Source organism: Solea solea, chromosome 9 (assembly GCF_958295425.1).
Source record: "Solea solea chromosome 9, fSolSol10.1, whole genome shotgun sequence".
In the NCBI taxonomy this organism is placed as follows: domain Eukaryota; kingdom Metazoa; phylum Chordata; class Actinopteri; order Pleuronectiformes; family Soleidae; genus Solea; species Solea solea.
In genome coordinates, this window is record NC_081142.1 from 16,963,814 (window position 1) to 16,982,941 (window position 19,128).

Consider the following 19,128-nt stretch of genomic DNA (forward strand, 5'->3'; position numbering starts at 1 on the left):
CCGTGCATATGGCAGCTGTTTTTGTTCTCTCTCTCTCTCTCTCTCCCTTGTGTTCACATCCAGGATAATAGCAACCATAAAGGAACCATGATAAAAAAGTTAAAAGTACTACCAATGATATAACAAATATTCATCCAGCAGTGTTTGAAGCGTTAAAATAATTGAGTACAGGTTTCATTACAATGAAAAACTTTAACTGGGAATGTACCATCTCTTATGTACGTCTCTACCTTGTCCTAAAAGTACGATTTAGTATAAGTGACGGCATGAATTCCTCACCTGTACAGTGCAGTAAACCTGCGTCACTTTTTCATTCCACATGATACATTTTTCATTCTTTTCTTTTCATGTTTTGCCCGACAGCTCTTTATGTTTGAATGGCAGACGATATTAACCCAGTGCAGCATAGATAAAGTGCCTGGTGGTGCAGTTTGATATTTGAAGCGCAGACATCTTTTTCCCCGTCATGGTGGATGAGCTTAACATCTACAGTAAACAGTGACTATCTCTGGGCATGTCATAGTGAGGCCTGCAGTCCAGTGGGGAACTCAGTATTTATCTTTCTTTATTATAAAACCTCCTGTATTCACTGTTTCTTTTACTGTTGATGACATCTCTATCACATCTCCCACTGCTGTGGCTTGAATGATTGATGTGTTCATGGCTTGTTTGTAGTGCGTACTGAAGCAGCTGATTATAGCGTTGATGAGCCAGTTGTGTTAACTTTGTTCAGTTTAATTTTTTTGGATGAAAACTATGTCTGGGATTCTCTGGAGTGGTGAAACTAGGCCGTCCATGTCCACAGTCCTGAATTCTATTTACTATGTCCTACACTGAAGGACCTACAAGACAGAGTGGGGCATCCTGTAGCTTGTTATATGATAAAGGGATGTAATGGTATTATCAATATCATGATACTGCAATAAAAGTCATGAATCTGTCACGTTATCAGACAGTATGATTTCGGGGCATAGACAGCAGCTGGTCACCGGTTAGGTTAAATGATCCAGTGACACAAATTGCTTGAGTAACCAACCACTTTCACTAAAATCAAATGGGTAGACATCATCAGCTATACTACTATCAAAATACTGCAATAAGGGATGCTCCATCCACATTCAATACATAGACTTTATGCACTTTGTTCTCTATCTTGTGAATAAATGTGAGAAATCCTGCCCTTTGAACATTTTCACGGACATTTTGTTTTCTTCAGTTAGACAGATATCATGACGTATCTCTAAATGGTTGTCTTATTTCAATATATTGATTATCACAGAATTGTTGTATCGTGATATTATTGGTATCGTGGACCATGTATCGCGTATCACATTATTGACATTATTGTATCTTGACATTTTTGATATTATTACATCTCCGAAGATAAATAAACTTTGATATTTAACATTAACCGAATTTGCGCAAAACATGAGTTCAGTCCAGACTTTAACTGAATGTAATGTATAAAATATGAAACACCAAACATGGACTGATGTTGTTTTAAAGTTGACTATGTAATCATAACGCACAGTTCAAATAACGACAGTGATCCCGTGTGATTATTCTGATTAATGTCATGTTTTTCCAAATTGAGGTAATTTTCCCCACATAAGTGGAACTCAAGAAATAACCTGACTGTTATATCATTAACAGCAGTGACACAGCAATATGACAACCTGACATAAAAACTAATTTCACATAAGTAGAGTGGGTGAACAGTCTGTGACCACCTGACAATAGCAACTATTATACATGTGTCCGCTCCTGGGTCTCAGGTCAATGTTTTGAGCATGTTATTGCTGTACAGACAAAACTAAAATTGAAAAAAATGCCTTTATTTTCCCCATACGTGTGTGTAGAATGCATGAGGTTACGATGCTAACGTCGCTATCAGTATGTCAGTGTGCCTGACAGCTCTTGGGTTGTGGTGCCCACTGTCCAGCCAAGAGATGCTGAGAGAGTCACTGACAGGGCTAAGACTCAGAGGAACACCCCTGTCAGTTTGTGTGTGTGTGGGAGAAACGCAGTTTAAATTGTTACGCGAGTTGTTTTGCACGAAAGCGATGAGGTCATGAGCCCTGTCAGCGCTGTCTGTGAAGAGAGGAACATGCACGATCACACTGACTGACAACTTCAGCTCTGTAGATGTTTATAAAGGAGGCAGATGGTCTGTGTGTGCATGTGTTGATAAAAATATTCAATGATTTCTTAGTCTTAGGATTAGGTGATCCAAGAAGAAATAACATCGGAATTCAAAGTCGCCCCAAAAAACAAATGTTGGGCGGTTTTTCATCAGCTGTATCTGAACAGAAAGGTATTTCTAAAAATAACAACCATCTTAACAGGTCTTTAAATAAAACTTTGGAGCAGTTTAATCTCAGCGGTAATAAGCGTGTCAAGCACCTCGCGATTGTACATGGTAAAACTTTAATTAGCTGTGTAATAATGAGAAATGATGATTCCGAGTATTGGGAGTTAAACGTCATATTTCACATTCAATCCGTAATTACTTGACATTTCTGAATAAAACAATGCAAATGAGTGTGTGTTTTTTTGACAAAAGGTCAGAATCTATTATTTCCATTCACAAAAAACGCTGATAGATTGGTTGAAACCTCTTTTCATCAATTTCTATTACAGCTGTCCCCATTTAATTGTCTGCAGAGTTTATACGCCTGAGGTTTTTAGTCTCCCCTCATCGGCATGCACAGCACATCATAGCGGGTCTTGTGTTTTTGATCTACTGGCCTCTAACGTAGGTAACGCGCAGAATAATAACATCTTCATCTAATAACATCGTCATCTTCTGTATGTGTGCTTTATGTCAACATGACATGAACAGCTTTATTGATTAACTAACTACACAACGAGACAATGTGTCTGTCCATCTGTAAAGACAGTCAGTACGTTTACATGGACAGTTTAATCGATTTATTGGCCGTGCATGTCCGACTCCGCTTCCGTAGGTGGTGCCGTATCCCTCTGTAAGCTAGTGCATATTGAATCAGTTTCCTGTTGACCTTCCTGTCACAGAAAAACAAACATAAATCTCATCTCTCCGTAGCTTTCACTCTCGCCAACAACCATGTTGTTGGTTCTTTTCTGGCAACAGTGCTTCAGTTTATACGTCGTCTCCTTCTACTTCCGGGGCAAAGGCCGAGGAGGGAATTTTGGTGCATGCACAGAACGCCAAGTCCGACTCCAATCTGACTAAGCATATACATGCAGCCGTAATCAGACTATGATTCACATTATCCAGGTACGTTAGTCCGACTCAGACTAGCTCGACTAACGTGTTTACATGACATTAGGAAAACCAAATGATTGGTCTTTTAACATGCATGTAAATGCACTGAGTGGATGTGATTATGCCTCTTGTCATCATCACATTAACGGCTGTGAAGATGCCAACAATGTCTGCACTGTGATTGGCACTCTACGCCTCTTCACCACTTCACCTCAGCTCTCCATCACTCCCCGTCTCCCTACATCCCTCTATTAGGCCTGATGCTGTCAGCCTTCTTCTCCCCGCCCTCCTCTCTCTAATAGGTTTGGCATTCTCAGCTCCATCCTCCCCTCTTACCATTCCACCTTTCTGTCTCCATCCTGCTGTTCCTCCCTCTGGTATTGCTGACATTCTTTGCTCTCTCCTACCTCCATCTCTCCTGGCTGACTCAAACTAAAGTGCTGCCTGAGGGCCCTTTCGTGGGCAGCAGAATAATAGCGCTCAGGGCCAAGGCCACGGGTTGAGAGCACTCTGAAGAGAGGGAACAGGGCCAAGAGGGCTGAGTTTTACATATGTACACAACAGAGAGAAGTGCGTTTACATAAGAGTGGATTAGTCAAATACATTGAGTCATGATTTAAGACTAAGTTATTTTTTTTAAAATGTTGGTATCATGAGCATTTTATAAGCCAAACTAATGAGGTTGCACGCAGAGGCAGATGATGGATTCTAACAGGAGGTGAAAGAAAATATAGGAAGACAAATTGATGCACAAAATTTTCTGTTGTAGTAAGATATTCATAGATTCTTAAACCTCATATTTTTCCATATTGTAGCTGGTTAATAGCTGTTGTGTATGCCATGTTTTGGTGCAAAAAAAACGTGGATGAAGTCATGGCTGAGAAGACGGAATCAACTTGACTTGTACGAGTTATGGTTCTAAACAAAAGTACGCAACATCTGTTTCCCGGTCAACTCGCTCTCTCTTATTGCGTGGGTTCTGCTCACGCCCCAATCGTTGTTCAGTCATAAATACTGAACATTTTTAATATTCTGTGTCCGACGACGCTCAAATCTCGTCTGTTAATCCCTCACACTACAGAATGATGTGGCCAGATAATCTGTTCAAATTAGCCTCAAATCGGAAGGCACCTACGATTGTCAGAAGGGCCAGATCTGGACAGAAATCTGGACCTCTAGTATGGGGCGGGCTTTAGTTCACAGGACATGACTTTTCCACACTACAAAACATACTCTTACAAGACTGGGAATTATTATCATTTCACAGCATCCACAGGTGGTCACACACTGCACTTTGTTTTTCCAAGAAGAGCCGCGAGTTTCAGCCTTTAATGTGGGCTCACGTACAATCCAAACATTCAACATGATTGTGTTTGTTTCCCAGAACCTTGTTCTGTTTGATAAAAAAGAAAGAAACTATACAGACTACTACACAATTACAAGGACATCGTGTGGAGGAGGTTCAGTGGGATGGTGTGTGTTTATCAAGCTTTAAAATTACAGTGGTGTCTACGTTTCGCCGTCACATTTTTAGATGTATTTAAATTTTTCCTTTTCCCCCCTCCTCTCTCTGATGAACCACCGTTTTCTGTATTCCTCCTCGGTGTTTCACCCACCATCACCCCTGTCCTGGTCGCTAATTGTCTGGGTTGGCGTGATCTGTTGTCGGCTTGGATCAAATTCCAGCGTGCTGCAAATGAGATTTTGAGTCTGCACCAGAGCGCCGAGTCTCTGTGGGCCTCGTCTTTGGGGGATTTCACGCTCGGCGGCTGCCAGCTCAGGGCTATTAGCCACAATTTCCAAAACCCATCGACGAGAAGAATATCGGACTGAAAATCTTGTCGCGTAAACTAGATTTTCTCCGTGGTGTCAGTGTACTGTCGCTTCAGTGAAAGCAATGTCGGCGTATCAAACAATACCGTTGTCTTAGCAGCGCTGGATGGACTGGTCATGAAATTTGGTTCAGACTATTATTCTCTCATCTACCGTGAAGTGTTTCATAAGCTCTGTTTTACAGGAAATAATGTGGCGAGGCGCAGTTACACACATGCACATTCCCGACTGTACAAAGGAACCCACACTGAACCATAGGTCAAAGCCTGCTGGCTCTGCAACTCTGAAGCTACATGAGCTTAACACCCACAAAGCATCATGGGAGCAGGAGGATGGTGGGTGTATTGATTTCTACGAGGGAGTGGGGCAAGAGAGGTGGAGCCAGAACTGGAAATGCAATAGATGACAAAATACTCAGCGAGTGCAGTCTGAATGGACATTTGAGGGTGGAGTGGATGTAACGGAGCAGAGTGGTTATAGAGAATCGCACAGCTGAACCGAGCAAGTGGATGGAGGTGGGAGGGAGGAAGTGGGAGGGTGGGGTCGGTGTTGTGGCAGCCACACCTCACCACGGAAACAGTTGCTAAGTGATACCACCAGGTGGGCCAACAGGGACGCTGTCCCCTGAATTTTTACAACAGCACCTCTTACCTGGTGGCGTTCAATCATAATGAATATATGATGAAGCACTGATCCTTAAGTGACGATGGTGTGAGCTTCCGTCGCACTACGAGACACTGGGAGTGTGATTCCGGAGCTTGGTCTCATGTTCAATGAGCCATTACCACCTAACTACATATACATCCCGCAGCGCTACTCCTGCCCAGCACGACATGAAAACTAAAGGCCCTGTCACATATTTTGTTAGGCTGTTGTTACACTTGCCAACTTGACTGTCATATCGCAATTAATAGCATACCTTGACACACAAAGCTACCCATTAATAAAAATAAAGGAGAAGCTGTCGCACTCGCACACACACACACAGAAAGAGGAAACCCACCTGGCAGAAGACCGGTTTGTAGGTTTCTGAGAAGAGCTGGGTCAGTTCTTCAGAGTCACAGAGGTCCAGTGGCAGTCGGTCCACACACAGACACCTGGAGTGCAGGTTCTCCTCCTGGCTCAGCTGGTTGACGTCCATCCACTGCACCATCAGCGAGCGATCGCCCTGTGGATTTGTGTGGCGCATGATCAATTCACTCACAATACATGACAAACACTCATTTAACTGTTTTAATATGAGTCCCAGATACACCTTTATTTGCTATAACATAATCTTAAACCCTTCACTTATTTTGATTTTTTTTCTCCCCATTTTATACTTTGACAATAAATTGAAAACAATCTCAACTTGCAGACACAATAACTGTACTGATTTACTACGTATTGTCAGGTTTCAACTGAACTTTTATTGTAGTTAATAACATATTGTGAAGGCATGACTATCACTCCTATCTCTGTACATTTACAGTATGTGCAAATCAAAACTGTGGCTGGTTTTAGTTTTTGGGGGCCAAAATAAATTAAAAAAAATAACAACCTGTGTGTGCAGCAGAACAATTATAGCCAGAAGACAGAAGACCTCATTATGATTTATCAACATATTTGGAGTCTTACTGCAGTTTTATTACAACATGCAATAATCACGTTTCCCGTCACGATTATCCCGACCAAGATAATTGCGATGCACGATATTATTGCAATGACTGATAAAATATGATTTAATATTATTTTTGTTTTGTCAGAATAAATGGACAGAATAAAATAAATTCACCACGATTGACTTATTGTGTTTTTTTTTCATGCGTAGCAATAATATCCTATAGTTTCACATCACTACCCATACATAAGACAGGAAAAACGTGTTCATGTTTGTAGTATAATACATATTATCTATTTTACTGAATTTAAAGAAAGGGAAATAAGGAAAACTACACTCATTGGCCACTATATTAGGGACACCTGCTCAACTACTCCTTAAAACAAATATCTAATCAGCAATTTCTGAATGTAGTAATGGTCAAAATGAGCAGGGGAAGTGCAATCCTAATATCAGTATAGTGAACAAATGTGATTTCAGTGACTTCAGTGAATGTAGCATGGTTGTTGGTCTGAATTTGTGTCCTGTGAAATAAATCAAGTGGCCAGTTGTACAGGGCAATAATTATTGTTATGTTTTTATCTCTCAGTCCTAAACCACGTAAACAACTGCACATTAACGTACCATTGGTCGGCCCAGCAGCTCAGAGCGGGCCCGAGAAGCAGAGTCCTTCTTCATGTACTCAACAAACCCATATCCTTTGGACTGGCCCGTGAGTTCGCTGTACACCAGGAAGGAGCGCTCGATGTTTCCGTAGGCGCGCACCAGCTCCTCAAACTGCTGGGACGTGAAGGTGTGGGGCAGGTTGGTGAGGCAGAGCAGCGAGTCTGTGGGCTGCAGAGTGACGTTGATCAAGCGTCCCCGGACAGTGCTGTGATGGAGGGAGCGGATGGCATCCTGAGCCTGGTCCCCGTTCAGCAAAGTCACAAAGGCTGGAGGAGGGGACATTATGGAGACAGCGACGAGGGGGGGGGGGGAAAGACGGACAAGACAAAGACAAGGACGGACACAAAGAAAGAGACACATGCACAGACATAAATGGACAAGGACGTGTGGACATTTAAAGCAGACATTCAAAAACAGGCAGGAAGCGGTTTGGTGTGGAGACAGTCAAAGGACACACATGGAAACAGCTCACACCAAAGAAAATAAAAATAAAGGAGAGTGGAAAGAAAAAAAGACGACAATTTGAGCACAAACAACCAAAGCCACGGACAGACAGTCATAAAGACAGAGATGGACAGATACACAGAGAGAAATACAACACATTAGCTACAAAAGCCACTAGGGAGCCACTGTGTAGGGGAATCCACTGAGACACACACATACACACCTCAATACATCAAGAAACTGTGCAGGCAGCTTTTCAACTAATGAATTGTGATTGTAGATCTTTTCTTTTTTGGTTTTAAATACAACTCCTTGGTGTCAGAATGGCTCTTCTGCATTCTTTAGAAGAGGATCTACCTCTATCTCGTTGAGGATCTATCACCTTGCCTTATTCAGAGAGCTTAATCTTTATAATTCTATAATTCTTATGGATATAAACACTTTGGCTTGTGTGACCTGGTAAATACAGTTGGAATAAGGATGAGGAGCTAAAAATCCGGTAAGTGTGTGTGTGATAAAGAAAAGCTGGTCTTTCAGCTGATCCACTAGACACTTAAAAAACATTCAGCACTCAATTTCAACAAAAAATACCGCTGCACCCTAACCATATCAGATTTAATTTGAATGTTAAACATACAGTGCAACAAAGTTGTTGACCAAGGGCAAAACAAATACACATATAAATAAAAATGCTACTTGATGCGAAGAAACAACCTCTGCGGTCCAGTGTAACGGCGATTTAAAAAACACATTAGATAAAGTAGCCATGGATTAGATAAAGGGTGGTGAATATTTTCATAATCAATGTGAAACTGTGAAAAAGTTTTTCAGTTTTGGAAATATCCATTCAATTTGCACTCTTGTGAAGGATGACCATCGTCCTCAAGACAACGCAGTTCTGTTGTGAGTCATTCAGCTGAAAATACTTGACTACATGACATACTGTTATGATACTGTTGTTGCCGTCCCTCACACGCCCTCACCAGAGTGAATAATCAACACAGGTATGCAAATTTGCTTTTTCAATGCACAAAGTGGGAGTGTTTTTGCGAGCTGTTCCACACTGAGCTCCAAACAACGGGTCACTTTTACGGCCTACATACTTTTCAGTGTGTACATATACTGAGGTCAGACGTGGAGAAAAATCTACAGAAACGGCAGCACCAAAGAGGAGAAAATAGAATAATAAAGAGATTTGTACACTCTGGATATGGCTCCAAGCCTTAAATCAAACCATGAATATTTCAGAGCTCAATTTAACAACAAAAAGGAAACATCACAAAATGTCCCATGTTTTGATACCAAACAAATAGTCCTGTCCTGCAGGAAATGGAAAGCTGAAAGCTAAAGTTTGGGTACGACGGCCACAGATCGCTGAGTGATTGTTCAATTATTCAGATGAAAACACTGGCAGCTGCTGCCTCTGCCACTCAGACAGAGCAACGCCGTCAAAACACACCTTGGTCTGCCCCAAAAAAACTAAAATTGTAAGCCTTTTGTCAATTTTGCAATTCATTGTAGAATTCCAGAAGGTGTAAGAAAGTAGGGAAAAACAAAAATGACATTTTCATGATCCATGTTTATGTGACTTACAAACAAAACATCCTCATTTAAGATGTTGGGAACAATTTCCCTCTAACTGACGTCAACGACTGATCAAGAACGTTAATGTTAAACACTTTGAAAGACTATAGTAAACTATTAGTCGTATCCTTATACCGACAGCTACAGGGTTTCTCATCCAAATGTTTCCAACTGTAAAAAAAGAAAAAAATGCAAAACAGAAAGAAAATCTAGGCAATTAAAAACATCTGTAATACAGGAGGCCTCAACCTATTCATGAACACCAGCTCCTTTATCTGACATCAAAGCTGCAGAAGGTATTTACACATATTTATACATCAACTTCCCCTCAAAATAAAGACACAGCGTATATAGACACGCGTTGGACTGACTTTGCATTGCCATAATTATGAGACCGTAACGTTTTCTGAAAGCTGAAATCACATTCAACATGGTTATTACGGTAATTTCAATTGCTGCAGGAAGCCCGTGAATCAGCTTCTTTGTCAGCAGAGAGGAGAGATTTGGAAAAACTCCTGTACATAGTTTCCATTTGTTGGCTTGTTTTTGGAAACACATTTTATTTTACAAATGTTTTATTCTGTTCAATCTGGTGTTCGTGTACAACTGCAGTGCTTTTGTGCTCAATAAAAACATGTTTCTTCATTTAAAATTGTTAATACACTATTTTAACATGGCAATAAATTGTAAATAACTGCCAGATATTGAAAGATATTCTGGAAAAATGGGCAAAAGCACTTACATACAGCAAAACAAAAGTCGAAACGGACATTTTGAGCCGTTTCGACTAGCACTGCAGTGCCAGATGGAAAATATTAGTAGAAAAAAAGAAAAGTCAAAACGAGCAACACTTGGTACATCTGCTCGACAGTCTTTGTTTGCTCTGAGGACATCACCGGAGGCAGATTTAGCACAAGGTCACAGAGAGAAACACAGAGAATCCATCTAAACCTCGCTGTATCTTTATCTATCAACATGTCTGTACTTGTCTCTCCCTCCGTCCCCCCCGGTGCTTCTGTATCTCTATTGATCTCTTTGTTTGGTCTCTTTGTGCCTCTTCTATCCACTCTGACTCCTGTGTTTCTTCACATCTTCTGCCCGTCTGTCTGTCTGTCTGTCTGTCGGACCCTCTTGCTGCTTCTCTCCACTTCCACTTCCCCGTATCCGTCTTCAGATGCCTCCTCCTCTGCCCAAATCAATTACCTCAAACCCCATATAACACACACACACACACACACACACACACACACACACACTGTAATTGATCTCTCACAGTAAGCCAAGCCTAATCTGGGTTTGACTCGCTAAGTGCGCCACCAAACATTAGGCGGAGATGACAACAATATGGTTTTGCAGCCCGAGAAGTGGGGGCTGATTTTTCCTCCAGCAGAAAAAGACAGAACTCTAAACGAATGACATACAAAATGATGTTGAAATTCCCAGCCTGGTAACTGCTGCGTGGGCAACTAAGTGAACTTTGTCAAATATGAAAAGAAGAAAACATGTGAGGGAAAAATAAGAAAAGTGGTGGCATTCTAATTACGGTTCTTTGCGCCTGAACATGTCGATTATTCCCCGTGTTCCTATGAGGAGTGTGGAAGCGCAGGAAAAGAAAAGAAATCTTCCATTGAAATCAGCTCCAAGGCTGCAATTCTGCTGCCACGTTCCCCCCTTGAAGGAGTTAATTAAAATCTGGGGACTTTGCAAACGTCAAAGCAGACCCATTTAAACTCGAGGGGCTGGTCCTCATGCTGTGTGGAAAAGGTGGGCCTGCTGTTTCATCTCAGCCCTGAGGCCAGGATGAAAGTCTCAGGTGGTGTGGGGAGGAGTCTCGTGGAAATAAATAACTCAGTGGGCAAAACAGGTGGAAAGATATGCTACAGAATCTACAGCTTTCTGCTTTGCAGACACAGGCTGTTCATGTTGTTTCATGCATGTTCCTTCAACTGAACTTAAACGATAGATTTTACTTGGACTAACTTTAAACATGACAATTACGGAAATTGAATTAAAGTCTTAGTCTGACTAAAATCAGACTTTTAACTTTTTAACACTGATCGCAGACAATACGTTTGCCTATAAGGGCACTTTGCATCACAGTAGTTACGCTACGGTTTGTGCTTCGGAAAAACGGCAACAGTCTCTGAAAGCTGAGAGGTTGTGCAACATGTGGTTATTACGGTAATTTCACTCGCGCCGTTGCAAGAAGCCGGCAAATAAGCGTCTTTGTCACCAGAAAGAGAGTTGGAAAAACTAAACTGCCGTTCAAATGTCAAATTGAACACGCAAAATCTGGTGTTCATGTACATGCTTTCTTTTTTTAAATAAAACGTTTTGTTTTCCCTCATTTCAAATTGTTAATACACTATTTTAATGTTCAGTAAATTGTAAATAACTGGCAGATATTGAACTCTTATTCTGAAAAAAATGGGCAAAAGCACTTACTCACAGGACATTTTCTGCCCTTAAAATAACCAAAACAAAAGTCCAGACGAACATTTGAAGGATTAGTAGAGTTTGTATTTGATCAAATTTACTGATCTTAGGCCTTATCCACACAGAAACAGAACTTTCACTATCTTTTTTGTTCTCAAAAGGTTTTTTTTTCATCATTTAAAGAAATGTCTTCATTCACACAAGAACGACTCTTAACACTATAGTACATTATGCCAGGCCTGCACGTGGCCCTGTAACATGGCCACAAAAAACACACCAAAAATAATGATGTTTTATTCCAAAATAGAAAAAATGTATACAACCACAGAGACGGAAGGACCAGGGGGACAAAGGAAAGGACATAAAAGTTCTAATAAAGTGACCAAACACAAGCAGAAGATAACAACGATGAAGATAAGTGGCAGCAAAGAACATCCCGGAGAGATCATCCTTTACCCAAAGACGTGTATTGGTTGTATACACAAAAACGAATAAAACGAAAAGATTTGGTGCTCCAATAATTGCTGGTTCCGCGTAGCTAAAAAGTCAAAAAGATAGTAAACCACTGCAGATTTTCCAAAACGGGCCCTTAAGCTCTGCTGAAGGTGAAAACATGTTTGAGCAATGATGTAAGAGACTTTCAATTTGCTTAAGAGGGGAAATGCAGATAAAAGGCAAACCACAGACCTGTAGGTGCTGTCTAGAGATTACATCATTATTACAATTTCAACGGGAGCTAAGGATATGTGTGTGTGTGTGAGTGAGTGAGTGAGTGAGTGAGTGAGCCACTAGGATAAAAATCTCTCTGATCACACAGTGTGAAAAACCCTCACATCCCATCCAACATCATCTTCAAGGGGACACCAGCTTTGATCTGAACGGTAACCTAAACCAAAAGAGACTCCCTGAGTAAAAGATGAAAAAAAAAAAAAAAACACAACTAACTGTCTCATTTGACAAAACTGTTACCTTCAACTATCCGACAGTCATCAAGCATTGAAACACACAAAACACAACCACTAAAGCAGCTCCAGCTTCATATCACCAAATAAAACCATCCTCCTCCTTTGCATCACAGAATCTACATGAGTAAACACATGAGAGAGGCTGATTCCTCCTCCATCATCATCATCATCATCATCGTCCACCATCTATCCGGCACTTCCTCTCATGCTCGGAGCCCTTTGTCTTCTGACACAGCGGCCCTCCCACACTCTCCCCTCCTCCATCACCACCAACTCCTCTTCACTCCGTCTTCTAACGGAATCAAGACTACATCAAATAAATCCAGACGTTCTGGTGTATTCACTGTCCACTTTATTAGGTACACCTGTTCAACTGCTTGTTAAGGCAGTTGCCATGTAATCTAATCAGCCAATTACATGACAGCAACCCAATGCATTATGGCGTGTAAGCATGGTGATTTAAACGACTTGGATCATGGCTTGTTTTTTTTTTGTTTTGTTTTTTTTAAATGGTGCCAGACAGGCTGGTCTGAGTATTTTAGGACTCCTGTTCTACAGGGATTTTCACACGCGGGGTTCACTGAGACCATACTTGAGGGGGAAAATCCAGTGAGCAGCAGTTCTCTTGCAAAAAAATTAAATAAAATGGCATGTTGATGTCAGAGATGAGAGGAGAATGACCATACTGGTTCAAAATGAGAGTAACCTATGTCAGACGTAGTAGGTGCCACTGTAGTGATGGGACAATATACGCTATTATTGTTTGTCGGGATTCAAAGCATTTAATGATAAGTTAATCGTGGTGAATTCAATATCAGTATTTCACGTGATAGACTTGAAAATCCTGTTGAACTCGCCAGCATGCAGCGCTTGTGATCTATTTCTTAATGTGCCTATGGGGAGCTGCCGCTTTCCTCATGATCTTCTTCAATGATTTTTCACAAAGAAAAAATGTGTATGCTACCTGTGATATCTCTGACCAGTGCAGACAGGCTGCACCTTTTTAAGGATCTAAAGAAAATTATATTAAAACACACTTTTCCAGTCATATTTTGGTCAGGACGTAAAACTTTTATAATTGCCCACTGTACCTATTAAAGTGGCTGTAAGTAACAACCACAAATACAGATGTTTTTTTTATATTCTTCATGGGATGTTCTCATTTTAGCTCCAAAGCTGCAGTCTTTTCGATTCTAGTCACAGGAGCATCTTAGAATTAGATTTTCTGGACTTGAATTATTAGATAAATTAGGTATGAGATCATATTAAAAATATCTATCGGGGTGTCACGATTCTACAAATCCTTGATTGGATTAGATTTTTCAGTTTGAACGTCATGATTCAATTATGAAACGTTTTTTTTCTTTGGCACTAGTTATTATTATCATTATTATTATTATTATTATTATTATTATTATTATTATTGTTGTTGTTGTTGTTATTATGATTATTACAACAATCATTATGGTATTGGTTGCTCTTGTTTCAGCTGTAGAGGTATCTACACTTTCATAGAGCAGAATATGAGGTTGGTGAGTGGGTGTCTGATTGACAGAGAGATGAAGAAATGGATAGATGGACGAGATGAGTGGATCTAACACTCAGCATCTCTTCAACAGGCCGCCCACTCGAGCCGCCTACAGCTTCATTGTTCCAACAGCCGCTCTGTCGCTCTTTAAACATTTCACAAAAAAATGGATTTGATGCACCGTTTTACATATCTGTAACCACAATTGTAAGCCTCGGCACCATTTCGTACAACACGAGTGGAAGCTTGCGTTTTCCTGGTTTACAAGCACAATAATCTCGTATTTTAATGCATTACTTCACTCCATCGATTCATTACATCCCATCACCTCCCACCTCTCAAAATCACCACCTGCATTATCTTATCTTAACCACGACACTTACGCCTTCTGAAGCTTTCTTTCTTCTGAAGATTCTCCAATTAACCAAAAGATTTGTTCTCATATGGTAAAGAGCAGCATTTGAAAGTCATTATTTGAACAGGAGCTGTAAACATGGTTACATATTAAGTACTGATTAGTTCAGAAGATACATTAACAGGCAACTGATGACCCTCTGAAGTAAAAACCCAAATAAAAGAATGTGCTGCTGCTTCTTATTATAAAAAGGAAAAAGCCTTATCTGATGACAAACTGGTAGTTTTGATACTTAAATTATCTCAAAATATCAAACACACACACACACACATCAGAAGAACCAGTAGTCCTCATGGAGACCAAAACCTGCTCCTTATTGGGCAGAACATAATTTCTGAGGAACTGCTTAAGGTTAGGGCTAAGATTTAATGACAATGATTTAATGATGAGGCAACTAATGACCATTTTTCATTTATGATAAATCCTATTGAGATGCTATTTAGATAACAGCAAAAGAAAATGTTCATGATATCCGAATGATTAATTTTTCTTTCAATCAAGTCATTATTGCAGCACAGTCAATCCTTAAAAACAAAGCAAAGCTCACACTTCAGTATTATAATGGAGGACAAATGAAACCTTTACAAAAAAGGAACCTAACAGAATTCTAAATGAAACTTTAGAAAAAAGCCTTTAACTAAAATTCAGGGTCTGGTATTAGTCTGCAGCCCAGGGACTTCCAATCATTGATCTATGGTTTAATATAATAATAATAATATATAATAATCAGTCACACAAATAATTTAATAATTGTTATGTCTCATGTGGGTGAATTATGGAAACATATTTCAGCAGCTTCGTCATCTCAAGTACTTTCACATTTGAGGAGATGTGTCATCATTTCAGCCCCTTTATTGGCAGTCGCTGTGTTATGAGCAAATACAGGCAAAAATAATGCACTTCAGAAGCAGCAGAGAAAAGAGAAACATCACCACCATCATCATCATCATTATCATCATCCTCCTCTCAGCCACTTTAAACAAGCTGAGGTATGCGTGCATGGACTGTTACTTGTCACTTCATCAGCTACCGAGCACACTCGGCCAAATGAAGCTCTAAATAATCTACACCCTAAATGGAAAGCACACACACATGAAACTCCACATATTCACACATGCAGTCGGTCTGACAGAAAGAGCCAGGAGGTAACAGGGGTCCCCGTGTGTGTGTGTGTGACTGTGGGAGTGATCAAAGATAACAGCCGCATCACATTTGCGTGGCCTGCGCTGATTTGCATTTAGTGATTCACCAGGAGACAGATGGACAGATGATGACAGAGAGCGGAGCAGAAGAAGAAGAAGAAGAAGAAGGAGAGCGGAGGAAGTGAGGGAAGGAAAACTGGGAGGCAGTGAGATGCAGAGAGAGAGAGAGAGAAAGAAAAGAAAAGAGAGCAGTGACAAGCTGCTGTCCAGGGAAGCAATTAGAAGGATTCAGCTGCTGTCACTTGAGACAAGATGGAGGGGAAAAAAGTAACAAACGCTAAAAGAAATGCTGAGTATCTTAATGACTGTTAGGTATTGTTGTGCGTGTCTGTTCTCATCTCACACAAGAACAAACAAAGACGCTGCACTCAAGAGCCAAGTGCTCAACTCTACAGCTAATGGGATCATTTAAATAAATGCCCTTAATGTGCAGTAAAGGATCAAACTCTTCAGTGCAAAATCAACTTAAATGTTGATTTCAGCAGATTCACAATCCAATAATGTGGAGAAGAATCCAGATTTTCAATGCTATTTGTGCTGCATAAAGTGTTCCAAGATTAATCTTGTATTAATCTATAATACAAGTATAATATTTTTCTGTGCATTGATTTTAGAAATGGGCAGAAATGTTGATAAACCCCTCAAGAAAGTTAGGAAATCTCCCTTGATTTGATCTATAGATCAAAATTCTTCCATGGCCCACGGCTATATTACATTCCATTAAAATCAGTTGTTTGAATGCAATCCTGTAAACAGACAGCAGCAAAACATATAAAACTTTTTGACTGCAAAAAAATGCCTGAGAAAAGTGATTCTCAGGCATTCATCGTCAGAAAAGGGAAGTATAAAGCGAACCACAGAGCTGCTGGTAATGAGTGTAATGTTTTCAGACATTTGCAGAAACCCCAGGCGGCGAGCCACAGCCATTTCTCCAACTGTCACTTTCACCATTCTCCGTCTCAACTAAAAACGCAGCCTTCCAGACATCACAAATGACTCGCAAAGCTTGTCACGACAAAACCAACAGCAACCCAAAGACACAACATCAATGTGTATAAGACGGCGAGAGAAAAAGACAGAATTGAAAGAGAACAGGAGTAAACAACCAGTAACAAATAACTTTAATCAGTGTTTTAATCACATTAAAAATATTCTAAAAACGATGCCTGGGTCAAAGCACTGATTCTATACTTGTCTCTCAGTTTGTGTATTTTCCTATTGTGCACACAGACACACACAGACACACACAGTGACAGGTCACTGAACCTTTTTGCCAGCATGTGTTTGTCGTCTTCATTACTGGACAGTGCAGAGACAAACACAAAGGCCTCCATTGAAAAGCAGGGATTCCCACGATAACCCCTCGCTATTGTATTTCAGATCCCTGGTTCCGCAACACTGCCGAATGAGCACACACACGCACATGCACACACACAGACACACACACACACACACACACACACACACAGACTGGTGGTCCGTCATGTGGAAGCAGCTCGAGCTCAGTGTGGCTGGTTGTTGGATGGATGGACTGATGCCTGCAGATTCTTAACAGGCAGGCAGACAGTGTCACATGCCTGTCTGTCTGCGCCTGTATGTAAATATGTGCGTCGCTGTGCCTGTCGACTCGCGTGTCTGCCACCAGCAGAGGTTCCACTTCAGATTCAGACCCGAGTTCAGTCACAGCCGAAGAGTCCTGATGCCAGCCACTCAAACCGGTCTCAAACTTTTCAGATAATTCAGGCTCTAAAAAGTAAAGTCTGCCCAAAGGGGCAACTTTCCTTGTGTTGTTCAATTCAATTCCATTTTATTTGTATGGTGCCAAATCACAACACTTTTACAACATTACAGAGAGCAAGCAGTGGAGAGAGAAACAACTCCCTTTAAACCTACAAGCATTTGAATCTCATGCTTGTGAATAACAACTTAAAGACACAGTATGTAATGTTTGGAGTTATTTTGATTTTGAGCGAGTGATTCTTTCTGCCCCTTTTTCCAAGATAACTTTCACTTTCGATATCTAGCAGTTATTCAACCGTTTAGGAATTAGGGAACTGAGAAGCTGACGTCACAAACAAAAGCTAGTGAATCTTGTCTGAGATTGGACTGAGGTTAAAAATCGCATCTTTAAGAACACGTATTGGTAACAAGTAGGGATAACCACATATATCCCTCACTCACTCACTATATCCTGCACATGAGGGTCGCAGGGACCACACATATATCGTTGAACAATTTTCCCATTACAACATATTGATTTTTTTGGCTCGTAGGTTTTCTGTTTTTCCAACATTCCTGCAGCAGCTAAACTCAGTCTTTATCTCTCTGACGTGTTATTACAAGAATGAAGCTTTTTAATTGTGATCATTTTTTGGCCATGTCGCCCAGCGCTATATGAACAAGCTATTTTAATCACAAACAATCTTCATTACTCAAAAGCCTCTTGGGCAAAAGGTGATGTTAATCCAAAACAAGAGATCTGCAATCTGATTATATCTGTTTATAATCTGTATTGATCATGATATTTTATCCAAGGCTGGTAATCCCACCAGAAAGTAGTAATATGAGCAAGAAGACTAATAATAAAGGATGCTGAGCTTCTTGAACACAGACCATTGGACATTGTGTGTTTGCTACTGGTGAGGGAAGGAAACGAGGAAGGGAATAAATAAGGAGGGGGTGGGGGGCCTAAGAAGCCGAAGGCAGTAAGACGTGGAAAGAAGGCAAAGAAAAAAAGGAAGGAACAAAGGCAGTGGATATTCTGCATCTGTGTGTCATAGGGTCGGTGTTTGGGAGGATGAAAAAAAAAGAAGGCATCATTAGCCAAGGAGCTGAAGCAACAGCCACAAATGGAGACACAGAGATCCGTCCACACAAACAACAGCGACACACGCCGACAGACACACAGACATAAACACTCCCCATCATCATGACCGAATAAGTCCAATGGCGGAGGCTGGCTGAGTGAACCCATATGGTCATGAAGTGCTGCTGTATGACAACGCTGCACTGATTAGAGCAGAGCTCTGAGGAGGATCAGTGAGAGACACACCAGAGGACAACAGTTGACCCATGTCATCTCCAAAGACACACCCACTACATTCAAATAAACACAAGTGTAAAAACTGCCATATAATTACACTCTGAAGTGAGATTATGAACACCTTATGAGTCTAAAACCATGACTCTCAAACTGTGGTGCGTGTAC

General features: G+C 40.7%; 1 protein-coding gene across 1 annotated transcript in view; it reads right to left on the minus strand.

The window, feature by feature from the left end:
* Window positions 1–19,128, minus strand: part of raver2 (ribonucleoprotein, PTB-binding 2) — a 74,342-nt gene that overhangs the window by 31,808 nt on the left and 23,406 nt on the right. Inside the window, exons 3-4 of the mRNA XM_058638894.1 lie at window positions 7,305–7,612; window positions 6,084–6,248 (exon numbers count right to left, since the gene is read on the minus strand). Of these exons, the coding sequence (XP_058494877.1) occupies window positions 6,084–6,248; window positions 7,305–7,612 (473 nt within the window). The remainder of the gene's footprint in view (window positions 1–6,083; window positions 6,249–7,304; window positions 7,613–19,128) is intronic.